This window comes from Aythya marila (assembly GCF_965140915.1).
Source record: "Aythya marila genome assembly, chromosome: 1".
Lineage (NCBI taxonomy): Eukaryota > Metazoa > Chordata > Aves > Anseriformes > Anatidae > Aythya > Aythya marila.
The window spans coordinates 184648745-184672202 of NC_139042.1; the positions used below are offsets into that span (position 1 = coordinate 184648745).

At 36.6% G+C, this 23458-nt stretch overlaps 1 protein-coding gene across 2 annotated transcripts in view; it reads right to left on the reverse strand.

Moving 5' to 3' along the window:
* Positions 1-23142, reverse strand: part of POT1 (protection of telomeres 1) — a 73119-nt gene extending 49977 nt beyond the window's left edge. The window contains exons 1-7 of one of the 2 annotated variants that reach the window (XM_082782319.1): positions 23074-23142; positions 14184-14317; positions 10706-10778; positions 9199-9284; positions 3807-3917; positions 2955-3002; positions 1651-1765 (exon numbers count right to left, since the gene is read on the reverse strand). In XM_082782319.1, coding sequence (XP_082638445.1) covers positions 1651-1765; positions 2955-3002; positions 3807-3917; positions 9199-9284; positions 10706-10778; positions 14184-14306 — 556 coding nt within the window. In that variant the 5' untranslated portion in view covers positions 14307-14317; positions 23074-23142. Of the gene's footprint in view, positions 1-1650; positions 1766-2954; positions 3003-3806; positions 3918-9198; positions 9285-10705; positions 10779-14183; positions 14318-17609; positions 17631-23073 lie in introns of those variants that run through there. The other variant, XM_082782320.1, reaches the window with a different exon arrangement.
* Between the last annotated feature and the right edge of the window lie 316 nt (positions 23143-23458).

Here is a 23458-nt window from a genome sequence, read left to right on the forward strand (position 1 = left end):
AGCAAAGGGAATACATTTCAAAAAATAAATGTATCCGAAGCAAAGCATTGCCCTTATGCAGATACCAGAGCATTGAGACAAATGCTACAAATGTTATTGCTTCTCCTGACATGGTCAATGGAATGTAAAAATGCAGCTCCATTCCCAAATGCTATTCATTAGCTTGTAAACCATGACAATCCAGCATATTCTCAAACAAAAAAAAAAAAAAAAAAAAGAAAAACTGTGTTATTCTGCATAACTTAATTATGACTGCTGACTGGTTCAGTGGCTGCCTTTAATACAGCCGACACTCTGTAAGATAGCCCGAAGAGCAGCACACACATCTCCTATCCATTCTATGGGCAAGCATTAGGCTTCAGCTACAAGCACACTGAGCGTGCAAATTTCCTGTCAATAGGGTCATTCATACCACTATATGTTTACTTAGAAGAATACTAAATGCACCACATGGAAATAATTAAGCAAGTCCACAATACAGACTATCAGTGTAGATAAGTTGAACATACTGAGAACAGCAGATACACTGGCACAGATCTCCCAGTTATTACTCCCACTGATAAACTGAAAAACAAACCAAACAAAGGCTGCAAATTATTTAGCTCCAAAAAGTGTGGTTGTTAGTTGAACCTCAGCTGGACTTGGACCTGTTTTTCTGTTGTTTTTTTCTTTAGGTGTGTGACCATGCTTGCATAGCCTTCAGTAATTACACCTACGTTTCAAGCGACCTAACTGTAAGCAAACCTCATTCTGGAAGCCATGGTACTGCTGGTATAGCATTGTAATCCCAAAAAGGGATTTAGTGCCTTAGCTTGAGTGCTGCTGGCAGTTATTGAGCAAGGAAGATCACACTCTTTGCAAAAGGTTTTGCAGACAGGCCACCAACTCTTGTTTACAATTTTCTGCTTACTTCTTAGATTTCTGTATTTAGGAGCCAAATTCAAGGCTATTGACATGATTCAAGAAATTTTGCATGCAAAATTAAGACAATGAAAATCAACAGTCATGATCATAAACAGCTCTTTTTTGTTAAATTAGAAATATTTAGAAGAAAAAGAATCTTTAAAGTGCATAGTAAAATTTTAATAAGCAGAAAACAATTGGATCCATTCTGAATCAATTAACAAATTCCATTGCTTAATCAAATTCAACAACAATATCACCTAGCTCTGTATTTACTGAGCACCTAGCAAAATGGTACAATCTACTAGCACAATCAGTTAAGTGTTCACCTCACAAAGAGGAATAATGATTCATTTGTTGCACAGCCTCTACAAGTAACAAATATGGTGTCAACATATTTATAGCATATCATAACTATCAAAATCTAGAGGAAAAATTGTACAGTTACACAACAATCCTTTGGCACAAAAAGAGGTACAAGGCTTTTGTATTTTCATGTCCTTTTCACTGTTTTGTACTGTTACAATGAGCTTGATTAGTATTTTCTTCATTTGCTATCCGCACCAGTCTGCCTAAACTGACCCTTACCTAATCGTTATTCCATTCCCTCAATGTCAGCTGAGAACCCTGATTAAAGGATCACCAGAATTTGTTGCTCCAGTTCAATTTTAACAGAAAAAACTATTGTATGAGAAAACAGTTCTCTTTGAAGGAAGAGATTTTATATCTTTTGAATGTAGTACATACCTGTTCCTTTGCTTACATATGGAGGCTTGAAGAATTTCACAATACCATACAAATTCACTATAGTTCCATCTTTAAGATGATTCAGAGGAGTATACACATATTTTGGTGCAACAGACTAGAAAGGCATGATAAAATTAAGGGACAGAAGAAAAAACATTATTCAAACATTCACCCAGAATTCTGTCTTCTAACACCATCCAGCCTTAGGTATGTTTTTAACTTGTCTTAATAAATAAAGGCTTTTTTCTACCTTACTCACTTTAGACCTTCTAAATTTTATTTATTCATTCCCAGGCAATGAAGCATACAAGACCTATATTTCCATTTCTTTTGCGATTGCATCTTTCTCACAGTAAACTAGCCAGTCAGTCAGTTCAAGTAAGCTCCAACATATGAAATAAGTGAATAGGTAAATGAAAGTCATTACAATAAAGAACTTTGGAAAACAATTTTTATTGATTGATCTTAACGCATCCATCCAAAGGACATTTTAAAGCATGCACATAAATCTCTTTTTAATTTTTAGTAGCAGTGTCTCTGCACAGAATTACTGATTTGGGGATCTCATCTCTCACAGCAATTGCGCAAGTTTCTATTGTAACAGCCCATTTCTTGGAGGATTACAGAAATTAAGGACTGCTTTTTAGTATTTAACTCTCCTCTCATTTTAAGATTACAGAATACAATGATTAGCCTCATTTAAAAAACAAATTCTCCCAAACTGACTGAAAACTGTGTTTTTCATTCATTGTATTGTGGAAAAAAATTCTCAGACAATTAAGACAAAGTCAAGCTGTGTTATCTTCAGCACTAAATCTTTAACCTTATGGTAAAGGACAATTGGATTTCACATACCAAAATTCATGCCTTTAATTTACTACTTTTTGAAGAATTTTAATTTAGATAGGCAAAGACTTGTTCCGAATAGTAATAAAAATAAGTGCTAAAAACACAAAGTGTGATTTTAAAGCAAAGGAAGATACTTAAAAAAAAAAAAAAAAAAAAAGGAAAAAAAAAAAGCAGCATACAAACTGCTTTGGAAAGGAAGGTACCTTTCTAACTCGTATTTACTAAGCCAACATGCAGCCTATTTTTAGATCTAGATGGAAACTATACCGCAGACTACTTTATCATATTTGATCTCTTTTTCCAGGCATAATATTTGCAAAATTAATGCTAAACAAATGACTGATGGGACAGTAGTATGGATGCCAAATAAACAGGAAAGAAAAATAATTCTACACATTCTTATCCACATGCAGTTTGTCTTACGTGGGTTAAAAAAATCCCAAATATAAACTCACCACAGATGCAGTTTCTGAAGCAGTAGTTGTGCTTGGCTGAGCATAAATCTGAGGAGAAAAAACGGCAAACTCGCTGATTACAGAAGTGAAGAGAGCACAAATATTTTAACAAGATTTGATATTGCTATAGTAAAGACTTAGAAAACAATACTAAAACTGCTTTTCCTATTGGAATCACTTCTGAAACTAGCAAATTTTGATCCTACAAAAAAAAATAAATCTGTTCTGATTACACTTAGACAACACCTACTTTAAATAATGCACACAGTTTCTCAAGTAGAAACCATTCTTGCACTCTTTAACCTGTGTGCATCATTGAATTGTATGAATGGCAAGAATGGTTTAAACAGCTCTAAGAAGGACAAATTTCTGCACTCAGAAAGTAGTATTTTACCTCAGAGGCCAGAGATAATTTGGGTCTGGCACCACACTGGATCACTTCAGCATCGTATTTTGACAGAGTGCACTTCGCAGACATACTCTGTAATCTCAGTGTTATCTACTGCAAAACATTCTTCTCTACTGCAGGCTGTTCTGCAGAGTATTATCAGGAGGGACACTACTCTCATCAAGGCCTTTCAGAATCTTGGGCAGAAAGGAGAACACTCATCCCCACACATCAGTGAGATAAATACAGATGTTTTTTTCAGCTGCACCACTTTCACAAAATGGGTGGAGTCAGGTATTATAAAATTGTGCACACATGAATGTGTCCTGACTGGTGCCTGATGGACATACTACAATAACCTGCAGTACTTCAAATTCTAATAGTACCTCAAATTCTCTATTGTAAACCAAAATTTTAATGAAGCTATTTATTAAAAAATAATAAAAAAATGGGCATCCACGTACATAAATGGCTGAACCAGCTTCTTCTGACACCTCCAGGTGGCAACCATGTCTACCATCTTCTCTTGCTGTAGGTGATTTTGCCAACTTAAATCCAGCAACTATACAGGTGTCCTATGGAGACAGGGTGATTAACAGATGTTAAGTGCTGTACATCCTCTTTTAAACGAGGATGTGATATCTAATTTTACTCTAAAGTCTCAAGACTTACAATAATAAGCTTTAAACAAATTCCAAACACTGCCTTTACGTTTCTCTATTAAGTTCTTCTGTTCTTCTACCCATGAAATTCGTATTTCTAACCAACCTCAGCCAGCTGTTTTTTTTTTGTTTGTTTGTTTGTTTTTTTAATTCTGCTAAAATGTTTGAATTGTTCATGCTACTATTACTGGCAAAAGCTAGAGGGGAAGTCACATTGAGTAAAGCAAGAAAATGGGTACCCTTTAAATATACTGAAGTCTGACTCCTTGTACAAAATTAACTAAACTAAAAAAGTAGTCACATTTCTGACTAATACTGGTAAGGCATTCCTTTCTTGGTTGTTGTTACTGCATTACAGCTACACTTTGAAGAGATTATCCTTAAAAATAATTTCAATTTGGTTGAATTGACAGCTTCCAATTTACTTCTTAAGGGTCAACTAAGCAAGTAAATCACTAGATTTCTGGTAGGAAAAGAGACGCAAACCGCTCTGGTGTCACTCTTGAGTTTCTAGCACAAGCAGTAGTTCCATTTGTTGCTGCTTGGGTATAAAATAACTTAGATACCACTAAGCGAAGAAGAACAAGGAGGATTTAAGCACCTGTAGCAGACCATCTTTAGTAGTAATTACACTCCAAAAAATAAAAGGGAGAAGGAGGATGAAGGAAAACACATTTAGGAAGTAGACGTGCTAAGAAAGGTATTTAAGCAAGCAAAAATACAGTGCTGGGATCTCTTACACAATGTAAAGCTCTTTTAAAGTCAGCTGCTTATGTACCAAAACAGGATGGAAGGGTTGCTGTTATGTGATCCATTCCCATAAATCCTTCCATGCTTGTGCAAACACACCTGAGAACAATCATATTAGACCTGAAGCCCTTTTCCTATTTGACCTTCTACCAAAAGCACTTTCAGCAGTTTTTTAATGATTGACTTTTGTGTGTTTATTTGATTATAACAAATAAAAGAGTTTTCTGATTAAAGCTGACAGTTTTTGCCAAATACTGCACTACGATGTCTCTTTTTGCTATTTCAGCAATCTGATAATGCTACTCTGAACAATTTAAGATCCAAAGCATTAATATTTTGTGCAAGAAAAATAAAAGCTGCTGGTTTAAGTGATACTAATATATTTAGTTATTAAAGGATTTGGAAAAAAATGTAAGAAAAATAAGCTTGAACAGAGCTAATTTGCTAATATATAGCAAAACTACATAGAGCATGGTGATTTTTTGGTAGTGTCATAAATGGGAACAGAATGTAAAATTTGAATACAAGATAATACACAAGTCACCTAACTGTAAGGTGTACTCATAGCTTAGAATCATAGAATCATTAAGTTTGGAAGAGACTTTCAAGATCACCTGGTCCAACCATCACCCTACTACCAATGTCACCCACTAAACCATGTCCCTAAGCACCAGGTCCAACTAAATGGGTCAAAACAATTAGATGACTTAATATTCCCTGCACTTGAAACATACCACCCTGCAAACATACATTAAAGTTGTTTCATTCTTTTCAGATACAGATAAAAACATAGAATCACAACCTTCAACTCAGCTACTTTGCAGAAAACAGGTGCAGTACATGTCTTTCCCCTCTCTACTGCTGATGCTATTCATGGTGTTCCTTTAACAGTAGAATCAACCTTCAAATAAAAAGCTATGCATTATTCCTGCTTCAGCATTTTATTAGATTACAGGCTGCATCAGATTTGGGAACTTAGGTGCTGAGTCAGGACTGAAGAGCTGACTTTACTTGTCTTGTACTTCCCAGAAGGAACTTTAGAATTACACAGACTCAAGTGTTTACACAGGTTGATAATAGATTATTTTTTTTGTGAATAACAAATTACTGGTGATGGCAACTCTTACATAACATGCAATGCAAAACATGACATTCAATAAATACCTATGAAAGGTCTGTAAAACTGAAAGAAGTAGTAAGACAGCACTATCCTCAAAATCTGGTTTTAAAGATAAAAAGAACAGATGTATTCTCAGATTTATCATTAATTCTTGGTCAGCTTTGACAGGTTGTGAGCTGCAGTTTCTAAACATGAACAAAATTTACATAAGCTTTGAAAATGTTTTGAAATTTAGGACTGTATGCAGTGCGAAGGTTCAGGTTATTGGGGAAGAACACCGATTTTAGTGCTGGCTTTCTAAGGGTTGCTGCCTGTAGGTTGTGGTTTCCTATTCAGCTCTCTGGGACTGATCTAATCGTTGCTCAAGGCTTTGCTCATGATTTGTATGTTAATCAGGACAATAAAATTCATTAGTTCTTTATATTTAAAATCATTCTGCAGATTGTATATTTAACAAATTAATTCAAGAACTTCTCATCTATGAATCACAGCCAAAATTCTGTGGAATCCAGAAACTAGTATAAAGACTGATGCTTCTTATTTCATACATACCCGAGATTTGTAAAAGGACTTTCTGTCTCAAACCAATTGAACTGATTGTGCTGATATTCAAGGCACATTTCTCTCTTCTGCATGGCATATGACAAACAGTAAAACAAGGCTTTGATTCACAGCAGAATCTGATTTAGAATTGAACGCTCTCTGACCTGCACACATTACCCAAGACCCTCGGTGTTGTTTCCTCAAACTCACACAAGTCTGAAATTGGCCATGCATCAATCTCAAGGTCAAATTAATAGCACAATATCTGTACAGGTTCCACTAAAAGAATCTAGGTAATTTTTATTCCTTACTGTTAAATTCATTTGAAAGAATTCTATTTGTGAAATCTCTCATTCATGACCATGACCACTGTGTTCCTGACTTTTCCTTCATATAACCTAACTGGAGAGATACTAGCTGCAAACAGAGGAAGATGTCCTGCAGATGTATTTATTTTTTGCTTTTCTCCAGACTTTCTATTTAATAGATTACAAAGCACAGATGACATGTACTTCCCAAGACCTACCACTATGCTATCTGTCAGAACAAGCACCTTTTGGTGGAAAACTTTTCTTAGACTCAGCAATTTCTTAAAAACAAAGTTTTATCCCATTCAGTTCATGACAAGATCAATTACCTGCTGATGGAAACCACATGGTAAATTATGCCAGAAAAAAATCCTTGAAGTGCAAGGAATTGCATTGTTGATTAAAACTTCTGAAGAATTTTACAGATTCATTAAAAATACAATAAGCATTTTTGAATATTTTAACTCACACATTATGTGACTGAAAACATGACAAGGTCAGAATGACAGAGAAAAAGAAGGATCGACAAATATGTATGCCAGCATCTTTAATTTCCATGGGAACATTTCACCTATATTTCACAACTACTTACTAAACATTCATAATACCAGTATTTTTTGGGGCCAGCCAGAGAGACTGTCAGTCTCTCTTATACTTAGTGACTTCAGCTCATTTATCACAAGTTTAAAAAGTCTCAAAAAGACTCTTTTGAAAAAAAGAGCGATATTAAATCTTTTCTTGGGTAAGGTACTTTTGTGTTTGTTTGTTGTTTTTTTTTAATATTTGAAAAAGTAGTCAATGTATAACCGCCTATATTTGAGGGTCATCTAAGCGAAAACTAAATGCTTAGTTCCTTTTCTCTGAACTATATGTATTTATAGGAAAACAACTAAAAAAATCCTTATTATTATTAAGCTATATTAATTTAGTAAGATTAACACAGCTGAAAAAACAAGGATTCAGAAGTTTTCACTGTCTGAAAGTATGTAAGCATCTAATCATAGAAATAAAAACATACTATAGATCACTACATAGTATATAAACGCATCAGCTCTAATTAGAGGTGTAGTTCGTGAAATTTGCACCATCAGTCCCATATGTCTCCAGAGCTGACACACGCATCTTTGAAGCCAATACAATTCAGAATGCAAGCTACTATCCAGAAACAGCAATATCACTCCCAAGGAATACAAATCGATCTTCCCTTCTCAAAAAAAGAAAAGAAGAAAGAAAAGAGCTGAGAAACAAGCAAAAATCATTATTTATCTTTGGGTAGAATTACATGAAAAGAGCCGCTTTCCTCTGAACTGAAATTAAAATATCCAATAAATTCAAAGCAATTTGGACTTTCAATAATATTTTGATGTATGTACCTAACATCTGAATGTTTTATGTTTCGGCATACAGATCGACAGAGTTCAGGTATACTTGACTGGGTATTAGGAAAAAAGCTCTGCACAGAGAGGGTGGTCAGGCACTAGAACAGGCTGCCCAGGGAAGTGGTCTTGACACCAGGTATGCCATTTGAGCAGCATCTGGACAACACTCTCAGACATACAGTCTGATTTTTGAGTGATTCTGCATGAAGTCAGGAGTTGGACTCAATGGTCCTTGTGGGTCCCTTCCAACTCAGGATATCATCATTCTATGATCCGAAAAGCCTAAACAGATATTTTAACTAAGCCATTTCTATTTCCACATTTGAGAAGGTCTTTAAATTTTGCTCATAAAAAATATTTCTAAAAATCTGAAAAGAAAGCTCAATTTTCTTCACTAAATAATTCTCAATTTTCAGTGTGAATTTGTATCACAAACAATAAAGCACTAACATGAGTTTATAATGTACTGTATACTTTAAGTCGATATCTGGCTAATATTGAAATGTCAGCAAACTGACAGGCAATCTAATCAAAATTATTAACTTGAGGTAATTGTTTTCAGCTTGTTTTCCCTCTTTAGTTGCAGCACTCTCTCACTGAAACTCAGAGGCTGACTTGCCAATGTCCTTTACCCTGGAGCTATCAAACCAAGATGCATCTCTAATGAAGCAAGATGCCAGCACACAGACAATAAAGACTATGCTGTTTTGAGTTACTGAAAAAAAAACAAACATAATTACACTAAAAGTTATGTTAAAATCAATATAATTTTAAGGTCTACCTTATCAAATTGCCATAGACTTTTAACTTATGAACATAAAAAGATAGCTTTTCTATCATCAACATTCATGATCCTTTACTTGTTAAGTAAAGGAAACAACACTGAAAAAACAAAAAGAACTGCTTTATTTCAATGTTATTGTCCAAAGGAATTTACAGAAGCAAATATTTTTTTCTAGTTTGTATTTATAGATTTGAACTGACTAAACAAACTATTTCTAATTTTGGTGATAGCTATACAAAGAGAAAATAAGAAAGCAACATAGATCTGTGGAAAACAACCCTTAAAATAAGAAAAAATAAATACATTTTACCCCATTACGTATAACTTTTGCACAATCATCTGCCATTTTTCCATATATTAGAATATTGATACTGTCGATCCTTGCACATGAGTTATCTATAGGGAAAAAAAAAGAAAAAAATCCAATTACCATAAATTCTTCAAAGCAAAACTGTAACAGGAAGATGTTTCCAAAATAAATTCATCTTCAGAGCCTAACACTCCATTCCAATTTATTTACAAGCAGAAAATCATTTAAAATAGCTGTTAAACTGTTTTTGTGTGCTAACTATAGGTAAATCAGTAAAATATTCTTTATTAGATGACTATTTTATATGGGTACATATTCTGCATCAGTGTACATTAAGCAGAAATGACACAAATTTCCACTTGAACAATTCAGTGCATAATATTAGAAAGGAAATATTAACTAGTCACATTTGATTTTTTTTGCATTAACACAGAACTATAGAACTAGATTAAATAGAGATGATTCTGCAGGACATATGCATATCAAGTAAGTAGTCTTCCAGGAGGACCAAAGCAGAAATCAAGTTGTTATTTTAGAAGATTTTCCTAGCTGTTATTGTTACAGAATTGACACTAATGATTTAGATGTGCAAATTTATCTTTTTGATGCTCTGGAGAACATGCAGAAGCTCTCAGCCTTCTTGAACAGTCATTTGAAATTAACAAGACTCATAAAATTTTCCTTCTATCCTTGGGAACTCTGAAGCAGGGAAAATGCTTCCAGTCCCATCAACTTCATTCACCTCTGGTGACACTAATCACAAGCAGCACCACCAGGTAGGATCTGCGCCCCGTAACCTACACTTTGGTCATAATCACAGAATTTGTAGAATCAGGAAGGTTCAAAAGCAACAAGTGATAATTCCCTAACAAGTGTAAGGAAGGAGCTGAAAAGGAAGTTAAAAGAAATGGGAAGTCCAGCATTAATTTGGACTCCTGACTAATGACATCCTTCTGTTTCCTGATAGGAAGGAAAGATAAGCTTTGGACTTAAGGAGAGTTTTTTTTTAAACTACTATTTATTATATGATGAACAACTTAAGTCCTCCAACACTTGGAGGACTGAATGTGTCTACTGATATTTGAGTAATGAGCAGAAAATCTTTCTTTGAACCGCTTAGTTTAAAACAATACAATACATATATCTTACTGCTAACCGACATACAGATCTATATTAAGTGTACGCTGACATTGTATATGTTTCCTAGTCCTTCTTTATGATAAGCAGCTTAAAAATACTCTATTAAAGCTGTACACATAGTTAATGAATTTCCAAAACAGTATTTTAAAAGATTCTGCAACAAGAAGTCTACTGAAAAATACAGAGACCATATTGCTCACAGATAAGGTATAATTTTAAAATAATCCACTTGTGAGGGGAATTAACATTTCTAGACATTATTTCAAGTCTAAACATTTTCTGAACACAAAGCAGGTACTAGTGGTGTGATAGCATGATGTCAAAAAAAGTGTCGAGAAGGTCAGGAAAAAAAAAGGCAAACAAGTACCTTGAAGAACAATCTTGAGAAAGTCTGTCCCATCTCCAAGTTTTGTTTGTGGGTAGGAAAGAATAACAACTCCCTAAAAAATAAAAATAAATGTATATACACAGATATATATGAACTAGGACTATATACCTATATGTTACTGAAACACTGATAACAGCTGAAATCTCTATGAGCTAAAAGAAGAAAAGGTAGAAATAAAATAAGAGCAAAATGGTAGCTAAAAGAAGAAAAGGTAGAAATAAAATAAGAGCATCTGAATTCTTACAAAAATAAATAAAACTTGGGGTATAAAGGAAATTGCATGCATTACATAGTATACGTCAAAACTACTTGCTACAAACTAGGTGGTAAGCTTAGACTGCACAATGAAATAATAGATATGGAGGTACCTTTTACTACTTACACTAACACAACAAAGGCTAAAATGGGTAGGGCAATCAAAATCTTAAAAGATAAAGCAATTCCTCAAAAATTACTGGCCAAAACTTACAACATAAATATAAAAACATAGTCGAGAGATAAAAGACACATATGAAGATAAATAATCTGTGGAAATAAAAAATGTACAGCTGGGATTATAAAACAGCATTACAAAGCCTGGAAACTGCAGCAATATAAAAATTCATCAATAGCATGCTCTAAAAGAGTCTAAGTTTCTATTAAACACATAAAATATCTTTTATTATACGTATGATACATATTAGTGTATTATTATAATAAAGTTCCAAGTTACACTGAAAGAAAATCACTGCAATTTTACGTAGGTTGACATCTCCTTGGAACAATTTTTGTTTATTTGCTTGTTTTCAGAAATGTGGCATCTCATCAGTAAAGCTTCTTCAATGTTAACAAAAATGTTAGTCTAATGTATTCCTACCTAGTAAGGCAGGTAAAAAACTGTCATTTTCATGGATAAAAACATAGAAGTTGGTTCAATAAACACAGGAATTTGAAAACTGAGTCTATGAGCCACTTAAGAGGAGAACTATAAAACAGTGCAGTAAAAATAAATAAATAAATAAATGGGCTCTTCTAAAGACACAGCAGGGGCAATCATCTATAAATGCACAAAAGCAACATTAAGAGGACAGTCGGGTAAATCACCGTGATGTTATAACACACACGTTCTTTAGGAAACTTGATTTAAATGTTAGTAAACACCTTTTAAACCAAATTAGGATAAAATATACAGCACTGAACTGCTATAGTAGATGTTTTTCAGAGCAAAATTAGTCCTACAACAACATATTAACAGAGAAGGAATACAAATAAAATTGAACAATTTATTTTTTTATAAAGAATTACTTAACATCCATAAATTCTCCTTTTCCAACCTGAAGCATAATTTAATTTTATTACACCAAAAAACTTTTTTTGTTTGTTTGTTTTTTTTTACTTCCAAGAAAACAGCAAAACTTCATTTAGACTAAAACAAAGGTCAAAAATCTATGACTACATGAATACAGTCCAAAGCATAACGCAATAACAGGAGGTGGCATCAGGTTCTGTCATGGCACAGCCTGACTGAGGATGTATGGACTTTTGTTGTGCTGTGTTCGCACAATTAATGGGGAACATAAATTTAAATTAAACTTTATATTCTTCAGAGGGATGCTAGAAACAACAGAGCTTTCAGAAGAACGAAAGGAAAACACTTCATAAAATCATCCTCTGCCCTGTCTTCTTTCTCAACGCATGGCCTGACCTTTGGCAGCTCTCGAGTAACAGCATGCCACTACTAAGATAACCTAACATCAGTGCAGTCTAACATTTCCTTCAAGCTCGGTTTGTGGAACTGGATTCTCCAACATATTTAATGGTGCATTAGCCTAAGCTTTATCAGCTCTCCAGTTGTACTGGTTTTATGCCAAGCTGGTTTAGTCACCTACTAATCCATGTTGGCGGGAGCATGAAGTTTTCTTAATATAAGGCAAAATTCTGAGAAAGATTCTGTACACTTTATTTTTCAGCAATTAGCTATAAAATCACATGTATGCCATGTATGCTTTAAATCATAGTATGTTAATAATCATCCTGCTTTCCTACTGGAAACATTTGCTCTGGCAGAAACCTTTTCTAATTCAGAATCTGCTTCCGTTTGCTTCAGCATTTCCTTTGTGAACAAGAATCCCTGTTCTTCAGTGTCAGAGGGTACTTGCAGAAATAGCTCTTTAAAAGCAGAAAAGCCTATATGCCCTGCAGGTGCATGGGGACAGAAAGCTACACCCTGAGGAATAAAAACCCTGCTTATAAGCACCACTGGATTTTGATAATTCCATTTGTTCATTTACAAGACCTAAGGGGTCATTCTCCCTCATTTATGTCATCAAATCACCTCCTATCACACTCTAGCAGTCTACTTCCAAAAAGGGCAGATTTGCTCCTTTCTGCTTTACTTCTGGCATCTCCTTGACACCAGAACGAACCAGTCCAGAGAAGAAGAGCAGCTGAAAACTACCCTGGTAATACGGATAGTTTCCTGCCAGTTTATTTCTCTCAACTGAGTCATCACAGAGTTAGATAAGCACTAACACTGGAACTGGGAATATACAGGTGGGGAAGCAAAATGTTCTTTTTGGATGCAGAAATCACTTCTGTTCATACTTTTAAAACATTTGCATCATTTTTTAAGGATGCAAACCACCTAAGGTTTTCTCCAGAATTTCTTTTATTTTTAATAGTCAGAAAACAAGCCTGGGATGATGCCGATTTCTAGCCTCTTAAATGTGAGGGATGGTAAACAGGATTTTCAGCACCACGCATACAAAAAATTAAACAGGTTAAAAAAGAAAACCCTCAAGAATTGGCACTGTATTTTACAGAGCATATGTGGTTTAGGAATGAAAAAATATATTGCTGCATTACACTACTACACTAGGACTGTACTTTGAATATATACCGAAATATATTTGGAAGTCCTGGAGAATATATAATGTGCAGTTGATAATGATTTAAAAAAATGAACATATCTTGATGCATGTTGTTGCCAGAGATCTCTTTTCATAAAACTGGCTACTGAATTGCTTCATGCAAGAAAAAAAAAAAACCTGTTTCAAAATACATCACTGAGAAATCTGATCTTTAACAGGATGGTGATGCTTGTTACTATTTAAAAAATAAACAACCTTCCTCAAACCTTTAATTTTCAGCACAGTCTTCTGCATAAAGTATTTTTATATGGGTACATAAAAAATGAAAAATATATTTTTATATATATATTTCTTTGATATATGAAAACCTCTTATAAAATTTAAACCTGACCGTGCAAGAGGAAGGGGCAGAACTGCAGACCAATGGACTCAATAGCAACAATGCAACTAACTCCAATAGTGTCATAATGCCACGTTACTTAAAGCTATGCAACAAATGTACATAAACATATCGCACCAGTAAGTCACAAACTGAGTCAAAATACTTTGGCCCCTTGTCAATAAAGCAGGAATTATTTCAAAGCAAAATTTGTTTGTCAGTAAGTTACCTGGAAGTATTTGTTGGTATAATCCAAGCCTGCGTGCAAATGTTTTAAATCTTCCCTCTGCAAGTGGCTTGGTAATGGAGGCTCAGATTTTCCTTTAATGATCTTCAGCAGCTGAACAGGCATGGTTGCTTTATCTAAACAAAAATGAGAAACAGACTCCTGAAGCTACTCAGCTTGTTCAAACTACGAATTACTAGAAGATGCAATTTATTCTGAATTGGAAAATCTATTTCATAACACAAGAGTTTTATTGTACAAGACTAAAAATCTTCAGAGGGATTGGCCCCATCTCTCAGTACAATGAACATCAGGAAGAAAGAACATAACATTTGCTTGGTGATAGACCTCCACTGTAACTTTTTTATTTGGAAAACATTTCATTGTGCTGGAAATGGCAACAAAATAATACTTTATACATGATTAAAAACTGGTGAATGTAAAAGATAAACAGAATGAATGCTTTATGCACAGAAATACACATTAGAAAACAAAGATGGAGTTTGAATGGCAATGCCAAAGCAGAATCTTGTTGCCAAGTGAAAAGCAGAAGTGCAACTACAGCTGGATCAGCAACAGTACATCAGCAATTTGGAGAAGAAGATGCACAGGAGACGCATTATGTTTGCATGACTGATTTTCAAAGCAGTTTGTGCAACTGGCAAGATTTCCTTGTCCCTCAACCCCCTCCCAAAATTAAAACAAACAAATGAACAAACACCCCAGAAGATTTAAGATCAGAAAATAGCTAAGTCATCACACGTTAACTGACTATGCTTACCAAGCTCTTTATTGTAAGCACAGAAGACCACCAAAAGAAATAAAAGGTCCTTATAAAAATGGGGAGCTGTTCATGACAGCCACACACACAGCAGATCCCTCAGCTGATGGCTCCTATCTATGTTGCTGCCTAAATCACAGATAGGCTGCCTCGACAGCTATTACCTATGCTGACTCCAACACGTGGAGCAATGATCAGTGGCATTAATTGTATCAGCCTCCTCAGGTCTCCAAAATCACACCTGGTGCTCTTGGAAGGCACCAGCAACACGTGGGATAACACTTCCTAAGGGAAGAATATAGTCAAAGCAGTCATGTAAGCCAACTTCCATACCTTCTGAAATAAGACTTACATTAAAAACTTCTACCTTGTATGTGGCTTATCATATATTAATCTTCATTATAAAGAGACCCTTTCCACAGCACAGGTTGTAGCTAAACAGTCACTGCATTCTGTATAATACACGTTGACTGCTTCAAAATGAGGTATCTGTTCAACCTAAGGTAAATGTAATATGCTTATGTAGACTTTACTTGATACATTGAACAACATTTTCTAAAGAAAAAAATAGTAAGAAAATAAGATCGGCCTCTACAAATGCTAAACACTGCACCGTTAAAAATAAAGCTGGGAAATGTATGACTTCAGCTTCTATTGTTTGTCCTCACTGTGCCTTAAGTCGATGAAACAAATTATTGGTTATGTTATTGTTATGATAATAAGAACGGGAGAGAGGGAGAAGAGTCTATTGTAGCTAAGTTACACATAAAAAAAATACAAACATGATATAGCAGTAAGTAGTTTTTGCTACTTTTTATTGCTCATTATTTGGTCATCTCATTCTTTTTGACTTCGTGTATTTGTTGGTTTTGTTGTTGTTGTTTTTTTCCTGTTGTAAATTTTCTGTTTAAAGTGTTATCTGTAGAAAAGTCACAGCACTTTCAATCTTCAATTTTCAGTAAGTTTTAATAAGCTACGTAACAATACTTTCTATTTCTAAAAAACCCATTTGGCAAGATTATAGTCATAGTCCTTATTTCAGACAGTTTTAGCAATCTCTATATGACAGTGAAAAACATACAAAAAAATATTAAGTATTTCCTACTCTGGAAGGAACACAAAACCTGGTGTGCTACTAAATAAAAGCTTAAAATACGTTCTCATTTCAGTTCAGAAGTGCTTATTCAATGCTAAGCAGACTGAATTCTTACAGAGTGCTCCCTTACAATGAAATGGAAATGGGAAGCCATTGCCCAAACCATTCCTAACATTTCCTGAGGGGAAAGACCAGTAGGTGGTAAATTATAAACATAAGCCCATGAAAATAGGAGCAGACACTCAGAAATACTACAGATATTTTTTAAAACAAACAAACAAACAAAAAACAGGTTCTTCACCTTACTGCCACGCCAGTACCCAAAGCCATCCTATTCCATGTACTATTTCTCTATTACTGAACAGCTCCTTCTTCTTCCTGCTGAAACTCTCTAGCAGCCTTATTCTTGTCTAACAGACAATTTGTAAAACAGCAGTTAACCCTCCACTAGCAACATTACCTTTTCTGCTAACATTTAAGAAAGCAATAATAACAAAACAGCCTCTGGTTTCTTCTGCTTTCCTATTGCATCTAGGAAACTAAGTATGCATTTAAACACAAAACACATCGTAGAGAGTCTGGTAACTATGGTATCTCATGGGAAAAACACTAGTGCCTGACTTCAGTGTCTAATCTAAATTTGTAGCTTAGACTTTGAAAACCAGTCCCACATCTACTTCAGATAACTAAGCATCCACTTGAAATCCCGAGACTCAGTAACAGGAGAGTAACAAGGCCACAGTGCCATGCATCTCCCTGGCACACAATATATAATCCCCTACTTTGCAACAAATGTCAGCCAGCAACTTCTTCCTCTGTAGCTTCCTCCCCAGTGCCCACGAAACAAGAAGGCTTTGTATCACTCAGAAGATGACAACAGGAGCTCATTCCAAGGCTGCCAGGTACAGCACCAGATTCAGGTTTCAGTTCCTACTTGAGCTAAAGGAGGGGCAAAACCCAGGTGCAAAGATGCATATGCTCTGCCCTCTCTGTAGACTGCTTTAACTACAGAGCTACGAGGGTTTACGTGTCCTGTGCAACATCTCTGATGCCTTTGTCTTGGTTCATGTTTGAAAACACTGATAATGTCATCATTACCTGGCTAGGATTTCAAGCCTCTAGTGAAAACAGCAACTAAAACTCTTAAAAAGCTTTCCAGTCAAAAGTATCTACTTCACACTACGTTCTGGCAGCCTGAGAGGCCAATCCATTTCATCTGAAAACAGTCAACTTCAAAGTTAATCAGCGATGTTGCTCTTCATCAAGCAACATCAGAATGAGCTAGGGAGACGTACAACATAACAAATTAACACTTCTTAAATTTCTCTCTGTTACGGTACTTGAACAATTACATAGATGTTTCTGTGTTGTTGCTGTTGTTGTTTTCCCAGAGACATATAAAAGCAAGATGTATTTTGTTATAATTCAAAGACCACTGTTAAATCAAAATAAATAAAGGTATTCAGGTTTAAAAACTCGACTCTTTCTGATGGCTACCCTTAAATTCTACGGCCCCCTTACTTTCCTTTAAAAAAAAAAAAAAATCCTTTACCATTTATTTCAATTGAATGAATATTCTGCACGTGTCTTCAAAATTACAAAGGAAAATTTCTGAAAAGGAAACATATGCAAGTTGATGCAGTGGTACATGCCCGTATTATTTACACTACTTAACAAATTACCTAATTGTGGGAGTATATATGTAAATAACATCCAAGTAGAAAACAAGTTGTGTGGATTTTTTTTTTTTCTTTTTCCAGATCTTGAATTTCTATACACATAAAAATAAGGTCATGTATTTTAACAGCTAAACACCGAAGTTCCCAGATTTTTGTTCTCTGCAATTAAAACACGAAGGCGTGGGTGTGTATGTACACACACACTGCAGCTCCAAGAGCTACAAAAGCAAGTTTTCAAAACAGAAGTGATGCAAGCCCTGGCTTCCAAAATCTAGGTGCAAATATCTTTAGTGCTGTCCTTGGCACTCAGAGCTGTTGTGAATAGCAGCTAAGTGAAGATAAGTCTGTCGAGTATCTCTGTTGCTCTGAAAAGGCTGTCTGCGTAACACTGACAGGAATCACTCCAATTTGAATCTGCTGCTCAAGAATCCTGTAAGTGGCATAAACAGAGCTTCTCATAAGGAAGGGGGCGAGGAGGCTGTAAGAAAGGTAGACAGCATCACAGGACACTCTGAACAGCAGAAAAACGGGATGGCTGCAAAACATACTCACACAGGAAAGTAGGCAGTGAACTTGTGAGAAACACTCCGTAGCCAATAACTTAGGCTCAGGCAAGGCTCTCAGTGAAGTAGTAATTTGTGATTGCAGTGGTGGGCGCCCCGCAAGCAAGAGAGCGCGCCCACTAATTCCAAAACATAGTTTATATACTTTTTGATGACAGGACCCTCCCCTGTTTCCCCATTGAGTGGGTAATCCAGGTTCACAATCTACCTGATGCTTCACAGACAATGCACGGCCTGCCTGTAAAATCTCAAATTTCGTTTGACATTTTTACTGTTTAAAGTGGTAATGTTTATTCACTTATCTGACTTGACACCGTGATTTTCACCTAATTGCTTTAAGTAGTCTAGTTGTCTGCATTTTACAAGGTCACCTGCTAAACTTTCTTATCACTGTAAGCATATCTCAATACCACATTCCTTTCCTCTAAACACGGTAACTCTGCAAAAACAACATTTCTGTTCCCACAAACTGAAAACACCTATTGCCTTCCGATAGCTAAAAATGACAAAAATACAGAGATAGAGCGACCAAAAAGCTTAATAATTTTAATAATCAGAGAGCTATACAAAAGCTTACACCTTGTAAACAAACCCAGAAAAAGTGCTATCTATCATTTTTTAAGCAAGTGGAAAGTAACTGAAGATAGCTATGGGTTCAACATTCACGTGCTGCTCTGCTCTATAATTGATTTTCTACCTACTAATTTTCTAGACTTTATATTTCTGACAGGGGAGCAGTCTACTCTGCTACTACAGCCCACTAGTTCCATCTTAATCATCTAGGGAACATTAACATGCATTCCAAAAGCATAGAAAAAATAACATGGTACACCAGAAAACAATTGCCTGATAGAAGCAGCTTTGAACAAAGGTTAGCCTTCAACAAAAATAAACAGTTACTCTAGAAATTTGTTCTTCTGGAATGAGGGCATATTCCACCAAAATACTGCAAGCACAGCACGCCTTTATGTTGAGGTCCAGAAAGAAGGCAAAGAGATTCTTATATTTTAATGTGATTAATAATAATGTCAAGAAGGACTTTAACTCATTCTTCTCACTTGCAACCTAAGACTGTAAAGATCTAAAACCTGAATTATGGAGCTAAGAAATTGGTGTACAACAAAAGCTGTCAGGTTCAGTAAGAAATCAGTAAGAAATTAATTAGTTTTTCCTTTTAGTTGCAGCACACCCCAAAAACAAGCTTAAAATTAAAAAAAATATATATAAAAATTACTGGATCTTCATTGAATCCTAGGGACTCTCCTTGCTCAAAAAGAATTGTACAAAAGAATTCAGCAACAGAACTGAAAACTCTCAAATTATCTGTATCACTGCTTAATGCACGTTGAAAATCATTAAAACACCACAAGCTGCAGCTACAATTGTAGTTAATACCATACAAACACCAACAATACGAAACTGCTGACCTGAACGCCAGCACAACATGAGTGAGACACAGAAACAACAGAAAATTAAGAATTTTTTTTTTCTAAGAAAGGCACATAAGAACTGCAAATTGTTCTTACAATCAAGTTAATTCATCACTGTTTCTCCCCTTCTTTCACACCTCTTTAAGCAACATGAAATAGCAAATTTTAGACCGTAATTAGGATAATATAGGGGTAGAAAGTTGCTACAAGTTTTCAGCACAAAAAGCTGTAGGTCACAAGCTTAGTACACAAAAATGTTCTCATCCCCTGTCAATGTTAAATTAAAGGTACCAACATGCCTTAATAGTTGAAAGCCCCAGGGAACATTCTACCGCTGCAAAACATCTTATTAGCAGTGACGGACAGGTCAAGTCAACCTGTTACAAGCAGGAATCACTCCACGTACATTCTGGATATACAAGCTGCTTAATTCTTTTGTACAATTCTTTTTGAGCAAGGAGAATCCTTAGGATTCAATGAAGATCAACTAAATTTTCACAGATGATAGCAAGTCAGAAATAACAGTTCACTAGTAATGGAATGATGACCCACTGACCTCATATCTCTAAGTAAATACAAGGAACACATAATGTAACAAGTAACATAAAGAAAATAGCACAAAGACAGTCACAGTTAATGTCCTGTTTTCTTCACCCCAGATCAAGAGAAACAAGCATTTCCTGGAAGAGAAGACAAAGTGATCACAAAACAAGACTTCTTCCCATTGCATTTATTTGCTCAATTGGTCCAACATACTTGTCTTTCATGTCTAGTTCTCTGAAATACCACAATTCTGTTATTCCCTCCAAAAAGGGAATCAGAACACATACTTAAACAAACAGAGAAACCAAGCCCCTAATAGGATCCTAAATTGTAAATAATATGATTTTTAGCCAATCTTTATCACTTTTTCTTCATACTGACAAGTCATAAACCATAGAATATGTTGAGCTGGAAGGGACCTCAAAGGATCATTGAGTCCAACTCCTGACTCCACACAGGACCACCCAAAAGTCAGGTCTGAGAGCACTGTCTGAACGCTCCTTGAACTCCAGCAGCTCGGTGCTGTGCCCACTGCACTGGGCAGCCTGTCCCAGTGCCCGACCACCCTCTGGGTGCAGAACCTTTCCCTAACCCCCAGCCTGACCCTCCCCTGTCCCAGCTCCATGCCGTTCCCTCAGGTCCTGTCGCTGTCCCCAGAGAGCAGAGCTCAGCGCCTGCCCCTCCGCTCCCCTCGTGAGGGAGCTGCAGGCCGCCATGAGGCCTCCCCTCAGCCTGCTCTGCTCTGGGCTGAGCAAACCAAGGGACCTCAGCTGCTCCTCATACATCTTACCCTCTAGGCCTTTCACCATCTTCATAGCCCTCCTTTGGAGGCTATCCAATAGTTTTATGTCCTTCTTATACTGTGGCACCCAACCATATACATAGTGCTGGAGGTGAGGCCACACAGTGCAGAGCAGAGCAGGACAATCCCTTCCCTCGCCCGGCTGGCAGTGCTGGGCCTGATGTGCCCCAGGGTATGTCTGTTCCTCCTGGCTGCCAGGGCACACTCATGGATCAATTTCAACTTTGGAGTCAACAGCTCCTCCCAATTTAGTATCACCTGCAAACTTACTTAGTGTACTTTCAAGTACCTCCAGTACAAAATTCAGAATATAAATGCCATACTAGAGACAATACAACTACACCCTGAACACTACAAGTCTGAAGAATTAAATTGCCATTAATCCTGAAAAGAACAAGATTGAAAATTAAATACATTAATATTCTCCATCTTGACTCCAGAATTAACTTCCTGAAGGAGGAAATTGAAGTTGGATCTGTTTTACTATACCTAATAGTATATCAATCCAGTGCAGCGGATAGAAGACAATTACTATTTTTCCTGGATTACACAGATACACCCAATATTTAACCTTTGTTCAAGCCAAACATATGCACTACTGGCTCCTAACTTCGGCTATCGCTACAACTTAGGGATTGTTCCTGTGTACCCTCCTCAAGTACACAATTTTTCTTTCAGAACTAGTAAGAGATCAGTTCTGGAGCAGAAAAAAAGAAATCCCAAGAAGCAAGAGGTGACTTAGAAAGATTATTTCTTTCTCTATAACCAAGAAATATTTCACTGACATATGAAAATGCCATAAAGAGAATTAATGTTTTGGGATAAGGAAGCTGCAGCAAATGCATGATGAGATTTGTTATTTATTAAAGCAGATGCTACTTGCAGTGAGCTACTGGAAGTCATTCCCCAAATCAGAGAATAAACACATGGTTGTGCAGATCTGTGGAGGAAATCTCACCAAAAAGTCATAAAGAATGAAGGAACAACCATGAACACCAGGATCTAATTGATGTGGTCAGTTAAAATGCCACTGTAAGCACTCAAAAAGACAAAAATATGTAGCTTGGACATTTTTTTAACACAGTCTAGTAACTTGTAATGTCATTGAGCATTCCTTGAGGGAAAAAATACAACAGCTAACTAAAACAAAAGGAAAAACAAGTCAGAAGTGTGACACACTTTATCCCCTTGACCATCAGACTTCAGCTTGATGCTGGTACAGGTTTTCAGGTGCAAGTCTCTGGAAATAAGTCCTAGGCCATTTTTACTCAAACAGAGCTGGTATTTGCCATCACTAGCACACAACTAGAGTTCTTAAAAATAAACAAACACCAACTCCTTTACTTTATTCACTTCAGATTACAAAGTACCAACCAGATTGTTTAAAAATAGTAATGAACAAATTCAACCTGAGGAAAATGGATTGTTATGCTGCCTTTTACCTAAAAACACTGCATCTCTAGAAAGCAGCCACCAGCTGCAATATGAACAGAGCTTAAGACAACAGGGCAGCAGGTCTATTCCTTATGTGACCTGTAACTATTTCAGAGGCCATCCAGCAAGTGCAAGAAGCCAGGATGTTTAAAAGCAAGAACTTAGTGTTAGATTAGATGTGTTATGAAGTGAAATTTTGTTTTCTATGTACTTCGTGTGTAAGAAGTTTAAGTAGAACTAGGAGAAGATAAAACAGAATATATTTACCGTATATAGGGCATATATATAACAGTGTATATATATATATATGTATACACAGTACATGTGTGTGTATATGTATATATATACATATACACACACACTGTGAAGCCCTAAAGCATTAGGTTTGCCAAAGCGGGGGCTGAATTCCCGCAGGAGAGACAGGAAGCGGGTATGTAGGGAGGGAAGCTGCGCACGGTGCCGGCCGGTGCCGCACCGGGCAGCGGAGCCCCCGCGGAGCCCTCCTGGCGCCGCCCGCCGCCCTCCCCTTGCTCCCGCGGAGCCCCGCTCCGCGCCCCTCCCGTACCTGCTCGCCGGCGCGGCGCGCCACCGTCCGCCGCTAACACTTCCGCCCGGCTTTCTCGACTGCTGGCACTGAGCGCATGCCTAGAGCATCGCGCATGCGCGCTGGCAGCGCTGAGTGGAAGTGCGAGCATGCGCTGTGTGCAGGAGTGAAGGCGTTGCCCTCAGCTGGTGCCCGCGAGGGGGCGGGTAGGGCGGGAAGGTTGGCGGGGGGTTTGATATTTCTCCATGGTAAGGGAGCTGAGTTGGCTCCTCCCTTCTGCCTCCTCACCGGGCGGGCCTGCGCGTCCACCCCATTGTCCTTCTGTTGTTTCTCCTCACGCAGTGACTCAGGAAGCCTCACAATAAACCATTTTATCCTCTCCATACGTTTGAATCTTTTCCTCCAC